Source organism: Notothenia coriiceps, unplaced genomic scaffold (assembly GCF_000735185.1).
Source record: "Notothenia coriiceps isolate Sejong01 unplaced genomic scaffold, NC01 NC01_scaffold00020081, whole genome shotgun sequence".
Classification (NCBI taxonomy): domain Eukaryota; kingdom Metazoa; phylum Chordata; class Actinopteri; order Perciformes; family Nototheniidae; genus Notothenia; species Notothenia coriiceps.
Genome location: NW_011352782.1, coordinates 539,966 through 554,429, shown reverse-complemented (window position 1 = coordinate 554,429; position 14,464 = coordinate 539,966). Strand labels below are relative to the sequence as shown.

At 38.8% G+C, this 14,464-nt stretch overlaps 1 protein-coding gene across 1 annotated transcript; it reads right to left on the bottom strand.

Moving 5' to 3' along the window:
* Positions 1-3,021: 3,021 nt before the first annotated feature.
* Positions 3,022-14,018, bottom strand: LOC104952491 (myosin heavy chain, fast skeletal muscle-like). The gene is given in 42 exon segments (XM_010779316.1): positions 3,022-3,139; positions 3,652-3,783; positions 3,899-3,994; positions 4,088-4,192; positions 4,316-4,486; positions 4,597-4,722; positions 4,816-4,890; positions 4,893-5,021; positions 5,107-5,415; positions 5,500-5,624; positions 5,729-5,894; positions 5,991-6,174; positions 6,278-6,474; positions 6,675-6,793; positions 6,875-7,001; positions 7,083-7,472; positions 7,560-7,650; positions 7,761-7,906; positions 8,012-8,188; positions 8,293-8,535; positions 8,777-9,032; positions 9,167-9,303; positions 9,397-9,520; positions 9,630-9,747; positions 9,919-10,006; positions 10,100-10,170; positions 10,275-10,578; positions 10,670-10,840; positions 10,918-11,067; positions 11,172-11,290; positions 11,379-11,517; positions 11,600-11,703; positions 11,790-11,888; positions 12,006-12,069; positions 12,149-12,241; positions 12,329-12,443; positions 12,523-12,550; positions 12,681-12,837; positions 12,935-13,078; positions 13,232-13,454; positions 13,556-13,588; positions 14,008-14,018. Coding segments are annotated over 40 exon segments (5,811 nt in total). The 5' UTR covers positions 13,436-13,454; positions 13,556-13,588; positions 14,008-14,018; the 3' UTR covers positions 3,022-3,121.
* Between the last annotated feature and the right edge of the window lie 446 nt (positions 14,019-14,464).

Genomic DNA, 14,464 nt, shown 5'->3' with positions numbered 1-14,464 from the left:
TCCTGAGAAAAAAAGGTCAGTTAAGTCATAATATAGTATTGGTCTATCACCTATATATATCATTCATCTTAAGTATTGATGTAATGCAAGGCAAGGCAAGTTTATTTATATAGCACCTTTCAACACAAGGCAATTCAAAGCGCTTTACAAAAATGACATTAAGAAAATGGCATTTAAAAGTAGGTCAGGCATTTAAAAACAGTCTTTAAAAAGCAAAGCTAATAAAATAAACATTAAAAGAAAAAATACATGAATAAAAGTTACAGTGCAGTTTAAGATATGAATAGTTCAATTAAAAGCAGCGGCAAAAAGAAAAGTCTTCAGCCTGGATTCAAAAGTAGTAAGAGTTGCAGCGGACCTGCAGGTTTCTGGGAGTTTCAGATATTTGGAGCATAATAACTGAACACTGCTTCTCCATGTTTAGTTCTGACTCTGGTGATAGAAAGCAGACCAGTCCCAGAATACCTGAGAGATCTGGATGGTTCATAATTTAGCAGTAGGTCAGAAATGTATTTAGGGCCAAAACCATTCAATGCTTTATAAACAATACATGTACAACAGTAATGTTAACATTCTCAATCAACACAATGAAAAGAGACCTTTCCGGCATCATGTCTCTCGACTTGTTTACCTGGGATATGCTTATGATCTTCCACCTGCTCATCCTGAACATTCCTCAGCCTTGACATGTTAGTGTTGACTTGATCCTGCTGTACATTGTTTAGGGTTATACTGGCCTAGTGAGAACAGGATTAGTGAGTGTAATCAGAATTATTCCAAAGTTTTTTTTTCTTCTGTCGAACAGTTCCATTCGGATATGGTCTCTTATTAAACAGACTCACTCTGGAAAAGAAAACAAGAAACATGAAATTATTGAGGGATGTTTACAGACTGTATTGTCCCACGTTTAGTTCATTTCATTTCATTTTAATTTTCATTTGTTCCGTTCATGGTATGCACAACTTAATGTATAATAATTGTTTACAAAACATGTCTCTGTAAACACCAATTGAGAAGGAGCAGGGAGAAGAAAATAATCTTATATGACCTGCCCCTTTCTAAAACAACACAAAATAAATAGAAATAGATGGTCTGTCCTTCATATTTCTTATTCACAGCCAAACTTATTCACAGCCAAACATAACAGTATCGTAGGATAATAAGAGAAACACAAAACCTTACTACAAAAAATACTTAGTGCCCACTTGACAGTTAACGGAAAGAAACAAAACAAAAAACAACAACACCAAAACATCACATGTACAAGGAAAAGTGCAGCACCCTCATCTAAGTCCTACTGGAGAATTATGCTTCTACAAGTGGTTCAACATGCCCTAATTGAACTTTGTATTAATGAGAAATAGGATATACAGTAGCAACCTAAATATGAACGTAATACTCCTGATGAAAATAAAGTTATGTGGCCCTCTTTAAACTTTTTGTAAAATAAAGTACTTTAGCCCCCCCGTGTAAACATTATAGTTGGCACTTAAATGTATTTGAATCAGCAGCCAAATGTTGAACCTGCCAAAATCTACCCTAGACAGCCAGATCCTTTTTTAGCAATTTTAGACAATGATAAATCTCTCAGAATTAAGTGAAATTGTAATTTCTCACAGTCTTGGCATTACTACAGGCCTCCACCTGGCTGCAGAGGTCCTCGAGGCAGATTCGTGATTAATTAACAGTCAATGTAACTTGCAATTGTTTAATTTGATCACGTTTTTGATGTTTACCATCTCTCCTGAACCTGATTCTTCACCGGTGATCTGACGACGCATTGTAAATATTCTGCCACGCTATTCCAAGGTTTATAGGATTCAGCACGATAGTTTATTGTACCAATGTAAATACTTAATTACAATAAATAATTGAACATACAAATCCTTATATACAAATCTTATAAGTTGAGCAATGTAAATGAAAAATGAAACATTGAAGCAGCTTATTAACGACAGTACATAAACTGAACACAGTTTAAATGAATAAAGATTGCTATAGGAAATGTCACTCAAATGTCAATTGTCCAGAGCTGCTGTTTTTATACACGAGCTGCATCCTCATGTGAACCATTTGATTTTGTCAGAATTGCTTGACAACATTTATAGTTTTACAAAACTTAAATAAAGATACAGTATTACCGAACCTGAAGGTTGGCAGCTGTGTCTTCATTTCAAATCACACCCGGTGATTGGATTTTAATTTGGAGAAGCCTTGAAATGTCACTGGTGTATAGTTACAGGACATGCACATCTCAGATATCGGAAATAAAATGCAGGTCCTGCCATGAATGCAGGGCAAGTCTTATATACAGGTATCTCCTGGCAATAGTCTGAACAAAGATTGCAAACACTGTTATTTAAATAATAGAAATATTTTCCGCGCACAAAAACAAAACAAATGTCTGCGAGGAGTTAAGAACAAGGCAGTTTTTGAGTTTATACTGAATGACTAACTGACTCACTGAAACATAATTAAACTTCCCCTCAAGGTGTATTATTAATTTCCATGTTTTGCACAGACTTATTACTTGTAATGTACAACAGATCACACGATTTTATCATGGTCAAAAATAAATCCAGCTAAGGAGGGAGCAGTGATTCATATTTGGCATGAAGAGAATAATATATATTTATAGGACACAGTTGTCTTATTAACCCCACAACCTGCAGTAGGTTTAAAGAGATAGCATTTTCGAAATGATTGGTTAATTTCTCAGATGTATTTTATTACATTTCCTCTACTGTCCCCTTTAATCAACACACCCATTAATGGCCTGCTGGGTATTGATAGCAAATGGAAATGAAATGCTAACCGAAATGCTTGGTTTGAAAAGGTTCTACAACGTCGCTTCTTTTTAAGAAAATATATCTTTCTATGTTTCTTGAAATTACAAGAAGTTGTTTTTTTAATGATGGTTTCTGATGTTTTTTTCGCAGTTGTTGATGTTCTTTTGATATTCTTTAATGTCCTTTGTGCAAAGTAAATTCCCCTAGGGGCAAAGAAGGTTTCTTTCACTCATACATTCAGGATGCATTTTATTGATATAACAAGAAGACAATTCAACAGCTAGTTCATATTTTATGAATTATGTCGAAAGTCTTCAGAAGGATGCTTCTTCCTATTCAGCAGTGTCAGACTGGAAAAAAGAAAGAAAAAACAATAATTAAACACATCTTCAAATATAAGCTATCTTTTTATCTACGTTTTATTTTAAATGTACAATTTACCATATACAATTGCTACATCACTTGTGAAAATAAATAAATGATGGTATACAGTATATACATATACATTTGACCTAAACCACCCTATTAAACACAAGTGCCCTCTCATTTTACAAATTGTTGTATCCTATTGGTTACCCTAGCAGTAGGGTTAGGTTGGGGCGCCTGCTGCTGGTGGAAAGACATCAGTGAATCAGCCAGAGATTAGAAAGCTGAACAAGAATTAGGTTTTCAGTAAGACAATAAGATCTTGATGGCAGCCTGGTCTCTTGGCCATGGAGTAGCACTTTTTGGTGAAGCTGAAGTATTTAAATGTGCTTCATTTTGCTGGTGTAGTTCTAAGTTGTTGTATTTGAGATTACACCTGTTTTGTTCTTGCACAACTCCCTTCTCCTTGCGTGTGAGCAAAGACTGTTACAGTTACCTTCCCGATATCACGGCTCTTGACTCTGAGCTTGTTGACCTGGGACTCAGCGATGTCAGCACGCTCCTGAGCTTCCTCCATCTCATTCTGCACCTTCCTGTGCCTGGTCATGTGGGTGTTGGCCTGCTCCTCCTGTGAAGGGTTTGAATGTACAGTATGTCATTTATGAATACTTCATCATATTAGTTCGACTTGTTTGTGTCCTTATGGATTTGTGCTACGTAAGATCACAAAACATTTGACTCACAGCCTCCTCAGCCTGTCTCTTGTAAGCCTTGACTTTGAGCTGCAGATTGTCCACCAGATGCTGAAGTCTGAACACATTCTTCTTATCCTCCTCAGTCTACACACATAAATAATTGGTATTAATGAAGTATAGTGACTGAATGCAAACAATAAGGAACTCATGATAGTTTTTTGTTGAATATGAAATTACCTGGTAGGTAAGCTCCTTCACTCTCCTCTCATATTTGCGGACACCTTTCACAGCATCAGCACCACGTCTCTGTTCAGCTTCAACTTCAGTTTCAAGCTCACGCACCTGTCATGTGATGATATATAGTTTTATCAAAAATACTAGTACAAAGAAAGGTTACATTTCTTCTTTGCCCTAAACGTACAGGCTAAACCTCTTATATTTTGAGCATTTATGTACAGTTCGTACCCTGGACTCCAGTTTCTGGAGCTGTTTCTTGCCACCCTTCATGGCGAGGTTCTCAGCCTCATCCAGGCGGTGCTGCAGGTCCTTGACTGTGACCTCCAGGTTCTTCTTCATCCTCTCAAGGTGAGAACTTGTGTCCTGCTCCTTCTTCAGCTCCTCACACATCATGGCCGCCTGAAATGATTTTCAGTTTGGAATTACAATGTAAAATGTATTGATATCAATGGTCAAATGTTTCAAAGTTGCATTATGCATAAAAAAGAAGATTCATAACATAGACTCACATCAGTGATTGCCTTTTTGGCTTTCTCCTCAGCATTTCTTGCTTCCTGGATAGCATCATCCACTTCACCCTGGACCTGGACAAAGTCGGTCTCCAGCTTCTTCTTGGCGTTCATAAGACTGGTGTTCTGAATTTATAGACAATAAACCCATGTTTAATATGATATTATTAATGTATTCATAAAACTAGTTTCTTTGGAATTAATACATAAAAAATGCACCTGAGAATGAAGCAATCCAACACGCTCACTGGCATCAACCAACTCCTGCTCAGCTATTTTGCGTGCTCTCTCTGTCTCTGCTCCAGAGCGGCTCTCAGCTCCTCAATCTCAGCCACCATCAGGCCATTTCTGCGCTCCACCATGCCAACCTGTTCCTTCATTTCTTCCTGTCCTCTGATAGCATCATCAAGGTGCAGTATGGCATCCTGAAAACATTCAAATAAAGACTTAATGCTCACTTTCTTTACTTTTAAACATGTTTTTTTCATTTAGCAATCAAACAGCTCTCACCTTGAGCTGGCCCTGGACATTCCTCAGTTGTTTCTGGGCCTCAGCAGCCTGCCTGTTGGCATGACTCAGCTGAACCTCCATCTCATTAAGATCTCCCTCCATCTTCTTCTTAATTCTCAGGGCATCATTCCTACTTCTGACCTCAGCATCGAGATTGGTCTGCATGGAGTCGATCACCCTCTGGCTGTTCCTCTTGATCTGCTCCATCTCCTCATCCTTCTCTGACAGCTTCCTATCAACCTCACCTTTGACCTGGTTGAGCTCAAGTTGAACACGAAGAATCTTGGACTCTTCATGCTCCAGTGTACCCTTTAAGTAAAATGATGCATGGTGATATATAGTATTTGCTCTTAGATATGCTATCATGTGAGTGGTCTGATATTCAAATATTACCTCAGCTTCTTCCAGTGCCATCTGAATCTCAGACTTCTCAACCTCCACAGACTTCTTGGATTTCTCCAGTTCATGGATACACTTCCCAGTCTCACCAATCTGTTCAGTCATGTCTGTGATCTCCTCTATAGAACAATGAAAGTAGACGTATAAGGATTTAACTCCAAACAGGTTCATAACATACACCTGTATGTTACAAGTTACTTTTTATTTAGTGAGATTAATTTACGTTGCAGGTTCTTGTTTTCTCTCTTTAGGGTCTCCAAGTGATCCAGAGTTTCCTCATAAGAGTTCTTCATCTTGAACAGTTCAGTGCTGAGAGAACGAGCCTCCTTCTGGGATCCTTCCAGCTCTGCCTGGGCCTCTTCATACTTCTGCTTCCATTCTGCCAGGACCTAGATTTTTATAGGATAATTAAAAATCAGTTGGTTGAATATATGTATGTGTATCTTGTGACGACACTGGATTTGATTACAAGTTTTACCACTTACCTTATCAAAGTTCCTCTGCTTCTTGTCAAGGGTGGCAGCCAGACCGTTAGCTCTCTCTACATCAATCATGAGGTCTTCCACTTCGGCCTGCAGCCTTTGCTTGGTCTTCTCCAGAGAGGCACACTTAGAGTTCACAGCCTCAATTGATTCCTCAGCATCCTGCAGACGCTGGGCAAGCTTTTTCCTGTAGGTAGCAAGGAAGGATTCATTTAGTCGTGCATACATACAGACACTACAATGTATTCAGATGTGTTGACTAATGGAACAGTAGAAACTGGTTTGTATACTTGGCCTCCTCCAGCTCCTCAGTGCGCTGGATAGCATCAGTCTCATATTTGGATCTCCACTGAGCTACCTCACTGTTGGCCTTGGACATCCCTCTCTGCAGCTCAGCCTTGGCCTCCTGCTCCTCCTCAAACTGCTCTCTGAGCAGATCACAGTCATGACGGGCTGACTGAACAGCATGGGCCAGGGCGTTCTTGGCCTGATGAACAATAAAACACGTGTTACTTTAATATGTACATACATATTAAGCATTAATTAATATTGATTCTTCTTTTAATTATCTGGCAAAAATGTAATTCACAAAAACATTTTGTCTGTAGAATATACTTTTATATATACATTTTTTTTAATGACTACTATTCAAAAAGGAAGACTCGATTCAAGATAAACTTATCATACCTTCACTTCCTCCTCAATGTGCCTCTTAAACTCCTCGATCTGCTGAGTGAAGGCCTGTTTGCCTCTGGTGAGCTGGGAAACAAGAGCTTCTTTCTCCTCAAGCTGGCGGGAATATTCACCTGATGGACAACATGTAAACTTGTCATTTATCAAAGTAATTACTACTGGTTTCCATTTAGTTTCTCTCTCATGTGGCTTACCATTCTCTGTCTGCAGTCTGGCCTTCTGTCCACTGATGTCATTCAGTTTGCGAACATTCTCATCATTTTTGGTTTTGAGCTCACTCAACTGGTCTTCAAGAGTTCTGCACATTTTTTCCAAATTGCCCTACAAACAGAAAAAGTATGTTGAATATTTCTTTAAAACCATAAGAAAAAGCACACCCCTTGCAAAAAACAAACCACTCACCTTTGCTTTGGCAACAGACTCCATGTTGCTGGAGAGATCATCAATCTCCATCTTGAACTCGCTCTTCTCCTTCTCCAGCTTCTGTTTGACGCGCTGGAGATTGTCGATCTGCTCTCCCAGCTCTGCAACACTGTCAGCCTGTTTCTTGCGGAGAGCTGCTGCGGTAGCTTCATGCTGCAGGGTTGACTCTTCAAGATCCCGACGCAGCTTCTGAAGCTCAGCTTCGCGCTTCTTGTTCATCTCAATCTGAGCGGATGTTGCTCCACCAGCTTCCTCCAGCCTCTCACTGATCTCCTCAAGCTCCCTGGAGAGGTCCGCCCTTTGCTTCTCCACCTTAGCCCGAGCAGCCCTCTCAGCCTCAATCTCCTCCTCCAGCTCCTCAATACGAGCCTAGATTTAATAATGGTAATGACCAGAAGGTTTGTTATCCTTTGTTTTCTCCAAATCACTTATTAAATATTCTTGTGAAATACATACCTGGAGTTCCTTGACCTTCTTCTGAAGCTGAGCACCAAGTGTCTGTTCATCTTCAATCTTGCTGAGGAGCTGGCTATTCTCAAAGTCCTTCCTGAAGAGTGGGAATACAAATATTTGCTATAACTTTTGTTGAAAGAAAAAAAAGGTTGCATTGTGGCAATAGAAAAATGTGAGGTTTAAAAGTAACAAACAAACAAATACTTCTTGATTCTCTCATCAGATTGCTGCTTGTCATTCTCCAGATCCATTACGGATTCCTGGGTCAGTTTCAGATCCCCCTCAAGCTTCCTCTTGGCTCTCTCAAGGTCCATGCGGAGCTTTTTCTCTTGCTCCAATGATCCCTCAAGCTATCAGAAGACAGGTATTGATAAGGCATTTAACAGACCAATCATCAACACCAAGAAGTCAATATAAGAACAAAAAACACAAAGTCATAACAATTGTTTTCTTACATCGTCCACTTGCTGTTCCAGCTTTGTCTTGGCTTTGGTCAGAGTGTTGACTTTGTCTTCCTCTGACTGGAGATCATCAAGTGTTTGCTGGTGCGCCTCTTGGAGGGCTTTCTTCTCCTTGGTTAACTTGGCAATGGTTTCATCTTGAGATGCCATCTCCTCTGTCAGGTTTTTCACCTAAAAGAAGGGTACAGTTTTAAAGTAACTTAGCATCTATACATGTTATTCTGTGCAAATGTTTTTATCATTTTGTATCAGTGTATATTTAAAGTGATAGAAACCTTATTTTCTGTGGCATGTTTCTCCTTCTCCACTTTAGCCAAGGTGAGCTCCAAGTCATCAATGTCTTTCTTCAGCTCTGAGCATTCATCCTCCAGCTTCCTCTTCTTAGCAGTCAACTCACCATTCATTTCCTCTTCATCTTCCAGTTTCTCGGTTGTCTCTTTGAGTTTGGCCTCAAGCTGGATCTTGCTCTTAATGAGCCCTTCACATCTTTCCTCAGCATCAGAGAGATTGTCTCCTTCCTATATTGTAGTTTGGACATGCAATGAGTCTGTTTGTTATCTTCTTTTTAGAGATTTTAATATTCATTGATTTTTGGTTATTATTCATTTAGTTAATCTACTTTTGCAATATAGTAAGAAGGCAAATAAAGTATATGGCCTCTACTTACTGCTCACCTGGAATCTGAAAATGTGAGCAACAGCTTTCAATGATTTAGGATTACTTGTGATACAATAAGACTTGCTTTTGTTTACTACTTACCGAAGCCACTTGGAGTTGCAGGTCATTCTTTTCCTGCAACAGGGAGACCATTTTCTCCTCCAGTTCCTTCTTCTTGGCCAGGGCAGTGGCCAAGTCTGATTTCATCTTATCATAGTTCTCCTTCATCTGTAACAGCTCTTTCTCCGTCTCAGCACTCTGAAGAAGAGGCTTGATCTTGAAGTACAATTTAAGCCATGGCCAATTTTTCACATTCATGAAAGAACGGATATTGTACTGGACAGCATAAATAGCTTCTCTAAAAAGAGATAATACAAAAGGGATTATTACTGAAATGAAATCTGTAAAACTGCTTAGAATTCAACCAGAAATACATGTACGATACATTTAAAAATGTACACTAAAGTTATGTGTACTGTATGATAATTCTACCTCCTCTCCATCATCTTAACAAACTCTCTCCTTGAGAGGAAACCTCTCATGCGAGCCTGAGTCATGGTCACCAGCTTAGCCAGTTTATCATCTCTCAACTCTTCAAGGGTACCCAGCAGACCGGCTTTGAAGAACACCTAGGTTATCAAGTGAAATAATTCAATCATTTGTATAAATGGATACTGGACATATGCACTTCATAGCTATTGATATTGTCCATATAAATGTACCTTTGTGTGCCCAAACTTGTACTGAGTGTGGTCTACATCAATGGAGCCAAGCAGCTTCTCTGAAGCTTTCTTGTTGTCAATAAACTGTCCCTCAGGGATGATACTGGCATTCAATACTTTGTATCTGCAAGAGAAAACAATTTTGTTACTTATATGTACCTCTCATCTTTTATTGGTGTTTTTTTGTTGTACTGAAATTAACTTGACTTGCTAATAATTAAAACTGCAGTTACCTCTGCTTAAAGTCAGCGTAAAGGACTCTGCTTGGGAAGCCCTTTCTGCAGATTCTGATGCCTTCCAGCACACCGTTACACCTCAGCTGGTGGATGACCAAGTGGTTCTGCATAAGACCTGTACATTGAACCAAATCATTCAGCTTAACAAGCATTATGGCTTGTGATTGTTTTTACAACACAAAGACCAATAAGTTCATTCTGTGTATTGCAAACACATTGTATTGAAACATTGCTTTTCACAACCATGTTGTATAAAGTCAATTCAACTTTGTTATGCGCTTCTTACCTGGGGTCTTCGATTCATTTGGAATCAGGCAACGGACAAAATGAGGGTGAGTGCTCCTCAAGTTGAACATCAGCTTTCCCAAGTTCTCCTGTGCATCGGAAAACACAAGATATTCGGTCAGCTGAATTTCAAGATGTGTTAAGCAACTGTTTATCATATTGTAATTTGAAACAATACATACTCTGAAAAGAGCAGACACAGTTTGGAAGGAACCACCCTTCTTTTTCCCAGCCTTCTTACTGGCACCAGCCTCTGTTTTGAAAAAAATATATTTATGTGACTGAATAAATAAAACCAATGTTTTTTCTCTGTGGATTAGATTTTTCACACACAAATACGTGTACGATTGTTATTACCTTCACCACCATGAGTTAGATACAGCAATGCCAGCAGTTTGTTTGAAGCTTTCTGGTAGAGCAGAACAACTGAGTCATTCAGGGGGTCCTTGTTCTTGTCCAGCCAGCCAGTGATATTGTAGTCCACTGTACCGGCATAGTGAATCAGGGAGAAGTGAGCTTCAGCCTTGCCCTTTCCAGGCTTTGGCTTCTCAAAGGCCTTGGTCTTGCCAAGATGCTGATCATGCAGCTTGTTCTTGAAAGTTGTGTCAGAGGCCTTGGGGAACATGCACTCCTCTTCAAGGATGGAGAAGATGCCCATTGGCTTGAAGGAGTTTACATTTGCTGTTAAAATTCAACTGAGGAAGCAAACATTTGCACATGAATCAAGATGTTCTTCTAATGTCAATACATACCTTCTCGATAAGCTCAATGCAGGCAGCCAAGTCCATACCGAAGTCAATGAACTCCCATTCAATTCCTTCTTTCTTGTACTCCTCTTGCTCCAGGACAAACATGTGGTGGTTGAAAAACTGTTGCAGTTTCTCATTGGTGAAGTTGATGCAGAGTTGCTCCAAGCTGTTGTACTGTAGTTATTGAAACATTTAATTTCATTGCAAAATAAAGTTGAAATTTAAAACTGCTCAGGTATTTTTCAACTTACATCAAAGATCTCAAATCCAGCGATATCCAACACTCCAATGTAGTACTGTCTGGCTAGCTTTGTGGCCAACATCTCATTGATGCGGATGACCATCCACAAGAACATTTTCTCATAGATGGACTTGCACAGAGCACTGACAGAATTTTTGACCTAGAAATAAGGATTTTAGTGTAGTAATTTATAAAGAAACATTTTCATATCACAATGTCAACCTTGCTAACATTTTGGCAAATATTGAATGTACTTTTTGTTACCTGTGACACAGTTTGACCTTTGGTCACCATCTCATTTCCAACCTTGACTCTTGGGTAGCACAAACATTTCAGCATTTCGGCCGAGTTCAGGCCGAGGAGGTAGGCGATTTTATCAGCCTCTGAATGAAAGAATCAAAGTAATTATGAAACACACGTGAACTATAAATTATTACACAAATCTTAAAATGTTGAGAATTTCTAATTTACCCTCATTGCCATCAGGTTCAGCCTGCTCCTCACGCTGCTTTTGCTTGAATTTCATGTTTCCATGATGCATCACAGCCCCAGTCAGCTTGTAAATGCCCATTTTCTCCTCATTAGTGAAGCCCAATATGTCAATTGCCATCTGCAATGTAAATAAAGCAGTTATTGGTATGGGAAACATTTTCCTTTGTGTAATATATGTTTTCATCAAATTGTTGTCCTACATCTGTTGCATCAAACTCCTCCACATCATCTATGCTTTTGACAGTGATTTCACCCTGACTGATCATATGGTAGTCATAGGGGTTGGTGGTGATAAGAAGAGTCTCTAGAAGAAAAAAATATAAATACATAAACAAACTTGTTTTTTTGTTTTTTTTCTGGAAAATGTTTTAATCTTTTGGTATAACATACCCAGGACCTCAGGCCTGTGGCCAGTCATCAACTGATAGAATATATGGTAGCTTCTCTCAGCAGACAACTGGAAGGTGACACGGGACTTCTCCAGCAGATCTGTGAATTACAAATATAAGTTCAAACTGGAATTACTTTACATTTCAATGCATCATTTCAACAGAGACCAGATTTTAGGACAAATAACTCTTGACTCACACCATGTTTAAAACTTACATGTTTCAATATCAGCTGAAGCCAGCTTTCCAGTAGGGCCAAAGTGGATTCTGATGAATTTACCCTAAATGGCCAGGTCATTAATAATCAGTTTTTCTAATCCAGCAACAAAAAGGTACAAATATATTTCCTGCATTACTCACAAAACGAGAGGAGTTGTCGTTCCTCACAGTCTTGGCATTACCATAGGCCTCCAGCAGAGGGTTGGCTGCAATGATCTGGTCTTCAAGGGAGCCCTGCAAGAAAAGATTTGACGTACATGAAAAATACGCATTGACATGAACTTTTCTGTGAAATAGTTTTTTGTTAAGCTTCTAGTTTACCTTAATTTTGCCAGACGATGACTCAGCCTTCTTAGTAGATCCAATAGCTGCAATTGTTGCAAAGTACTGGATGACACGCTTGGTGTTCACTGTCTTTCCTGCACCGGATTCTCCGCTGTGTTACAGGAGGCACATTGTCAAAATTCTGCTTCATTATCATGAAGCTTATAAATATTTAATTGTTTTATACTCACGTAATCAGGACAGACTGGTTCTCGCGATCTTAAATACAAACATACAGTACATAGTTCACATGATTTCCATTTTGAATGTTCATTCCAAAAGTTTTTGTTTAAGGTACATTTAACTTCTGTGTATTTATCATCCTTAACACTTGTAACATTAATCTTACCAGTGTGCATGAACTGATAGGCATTGTCAGAGATGGAAAAGATATGGGGCGGTGCCTCAATCCTCTTTTTGCCTTTGTATGCATCCACAACCTGAGCGTCGTACACAGGAAGCCACTTGTAGGGGTTCACGACGACACAGAACAGGCCAGAGTAGGTCTGTAAAAGCAGATAGCATAAACATAGATACACATATATACATATTTACATTCACATTGAAACATTGTATAAACTGTATGGCAGAGTGGAAACTCACATAGATCATCCATGATGAATAACGCTCTTTGAGGTTATACAGCACAGCAGGCTCATTGAGATGGGTCATCATGGCCATGTCCTCCATTTTGTCATACTTTGGAGGGTTCCTGAGATGGATGTCCTCCTCTTTTACAGTGAGAGTCTGAAAGGAAATTCATAAAATAATAACATTCTTAATTTGTTTTTAATTCTTTAATTCTCTAGTGTCAGTTGAAATTTAAAAAACAATGTACAAATACTCCAGTAAATGTCAAGACATCGTACTTTACAAAAAGTGAAACAATGAATCACTTACCTTTCCACAATCTGTATCAACTGTGGCTTTGCCACCCTCTTTCTTTACAAGTTTACCCTTGAGGTACATATCCGTCACATCAGCCACAAAGTAGGATGTTTTGGCATCAAAAGGGGCAGCCTGAGCCTCAATCCTCTCCCTCTCTGTTTTTCGGAGGTAAATGGCCGCTGGGCCATAGGAGGCCATCTCCGCATCTGTGCTCATGATGGCACTTTGGAGGAGGCTGAACAGATGAGGAGTCCACAATAGTGTTAACATGACAAAATATATGGTTTGGTATCATGGTGATAGTGGAGATAACATGCTTTTGGTGAGATCTTTTACCTTAGCTTGTTCCAAAAAAGACGAGTCACAGATCTATGAAAAGATCAGTAAACATGAGTACAATGTTTTTCTAGTTCTTCAAATTTTAACTGCAGACCTTCAGGTTCAATTTAAGAACAGGTGTTGGTAAAGGTGTTAGAATTTCTTCTGACTTAAATAATGTATGTTCATTAAATCACCTCAAATCCCTTCCCAATCAGAGATTAATATTACTCTTAAGCATCATTCAGTATGTATGTGAAAGCATGTGTTGTAAAATAAGCTGATTAATTGTGTAATGTTTTGGAATAAATTATTTCTTTAGCTGTTTTGGAATAATGCTTACCTTTCAAAACTACTATAAGATAACTCTGCCGGACAGAATAAGTGGTTATTATAAACAACAGTTGTTGTCTAAACTAGTCTGACTAATTAAAAAGAGCATAATTGGAGGTCCTTCTGAGTACACTCACCTGTGTTGGTGTGCTTCAGTTCTTGTGAGTCCAGCTCTGCCTCTTTTATAGAAAAGGGGAGTGGCTGGTCAGCAGTTGTCTCACTCTATTTGGTCATGACCTTTTTCCATCCTGTTGCTTATTTTGTGGCAGTGATGTTTCAGGAGATGGCAGGCATGATTCTCTTTAACTATAATTAAAAAAATACAAGATATATTACACACAAAGTTGCTATATTCCAACCTAAAATCCTTTCAGTAAACAATATCTAGATTAGGGGTCTGCTTAGGGGAGCATGGATGTCAACATATTTAGAGAAAAGCAAGGAGATGCATTTTGCCACTACATTATCTTTGTGAGTCACAAGCTTGCTGCTTTAGATATTGGTAAACTACTGCCTCGACCAATATCTGCAAACTTGGAACAAATTGAATCATTAATTTAATATTGCAGAATAGGGTTTGTGTAGAATTCCAAC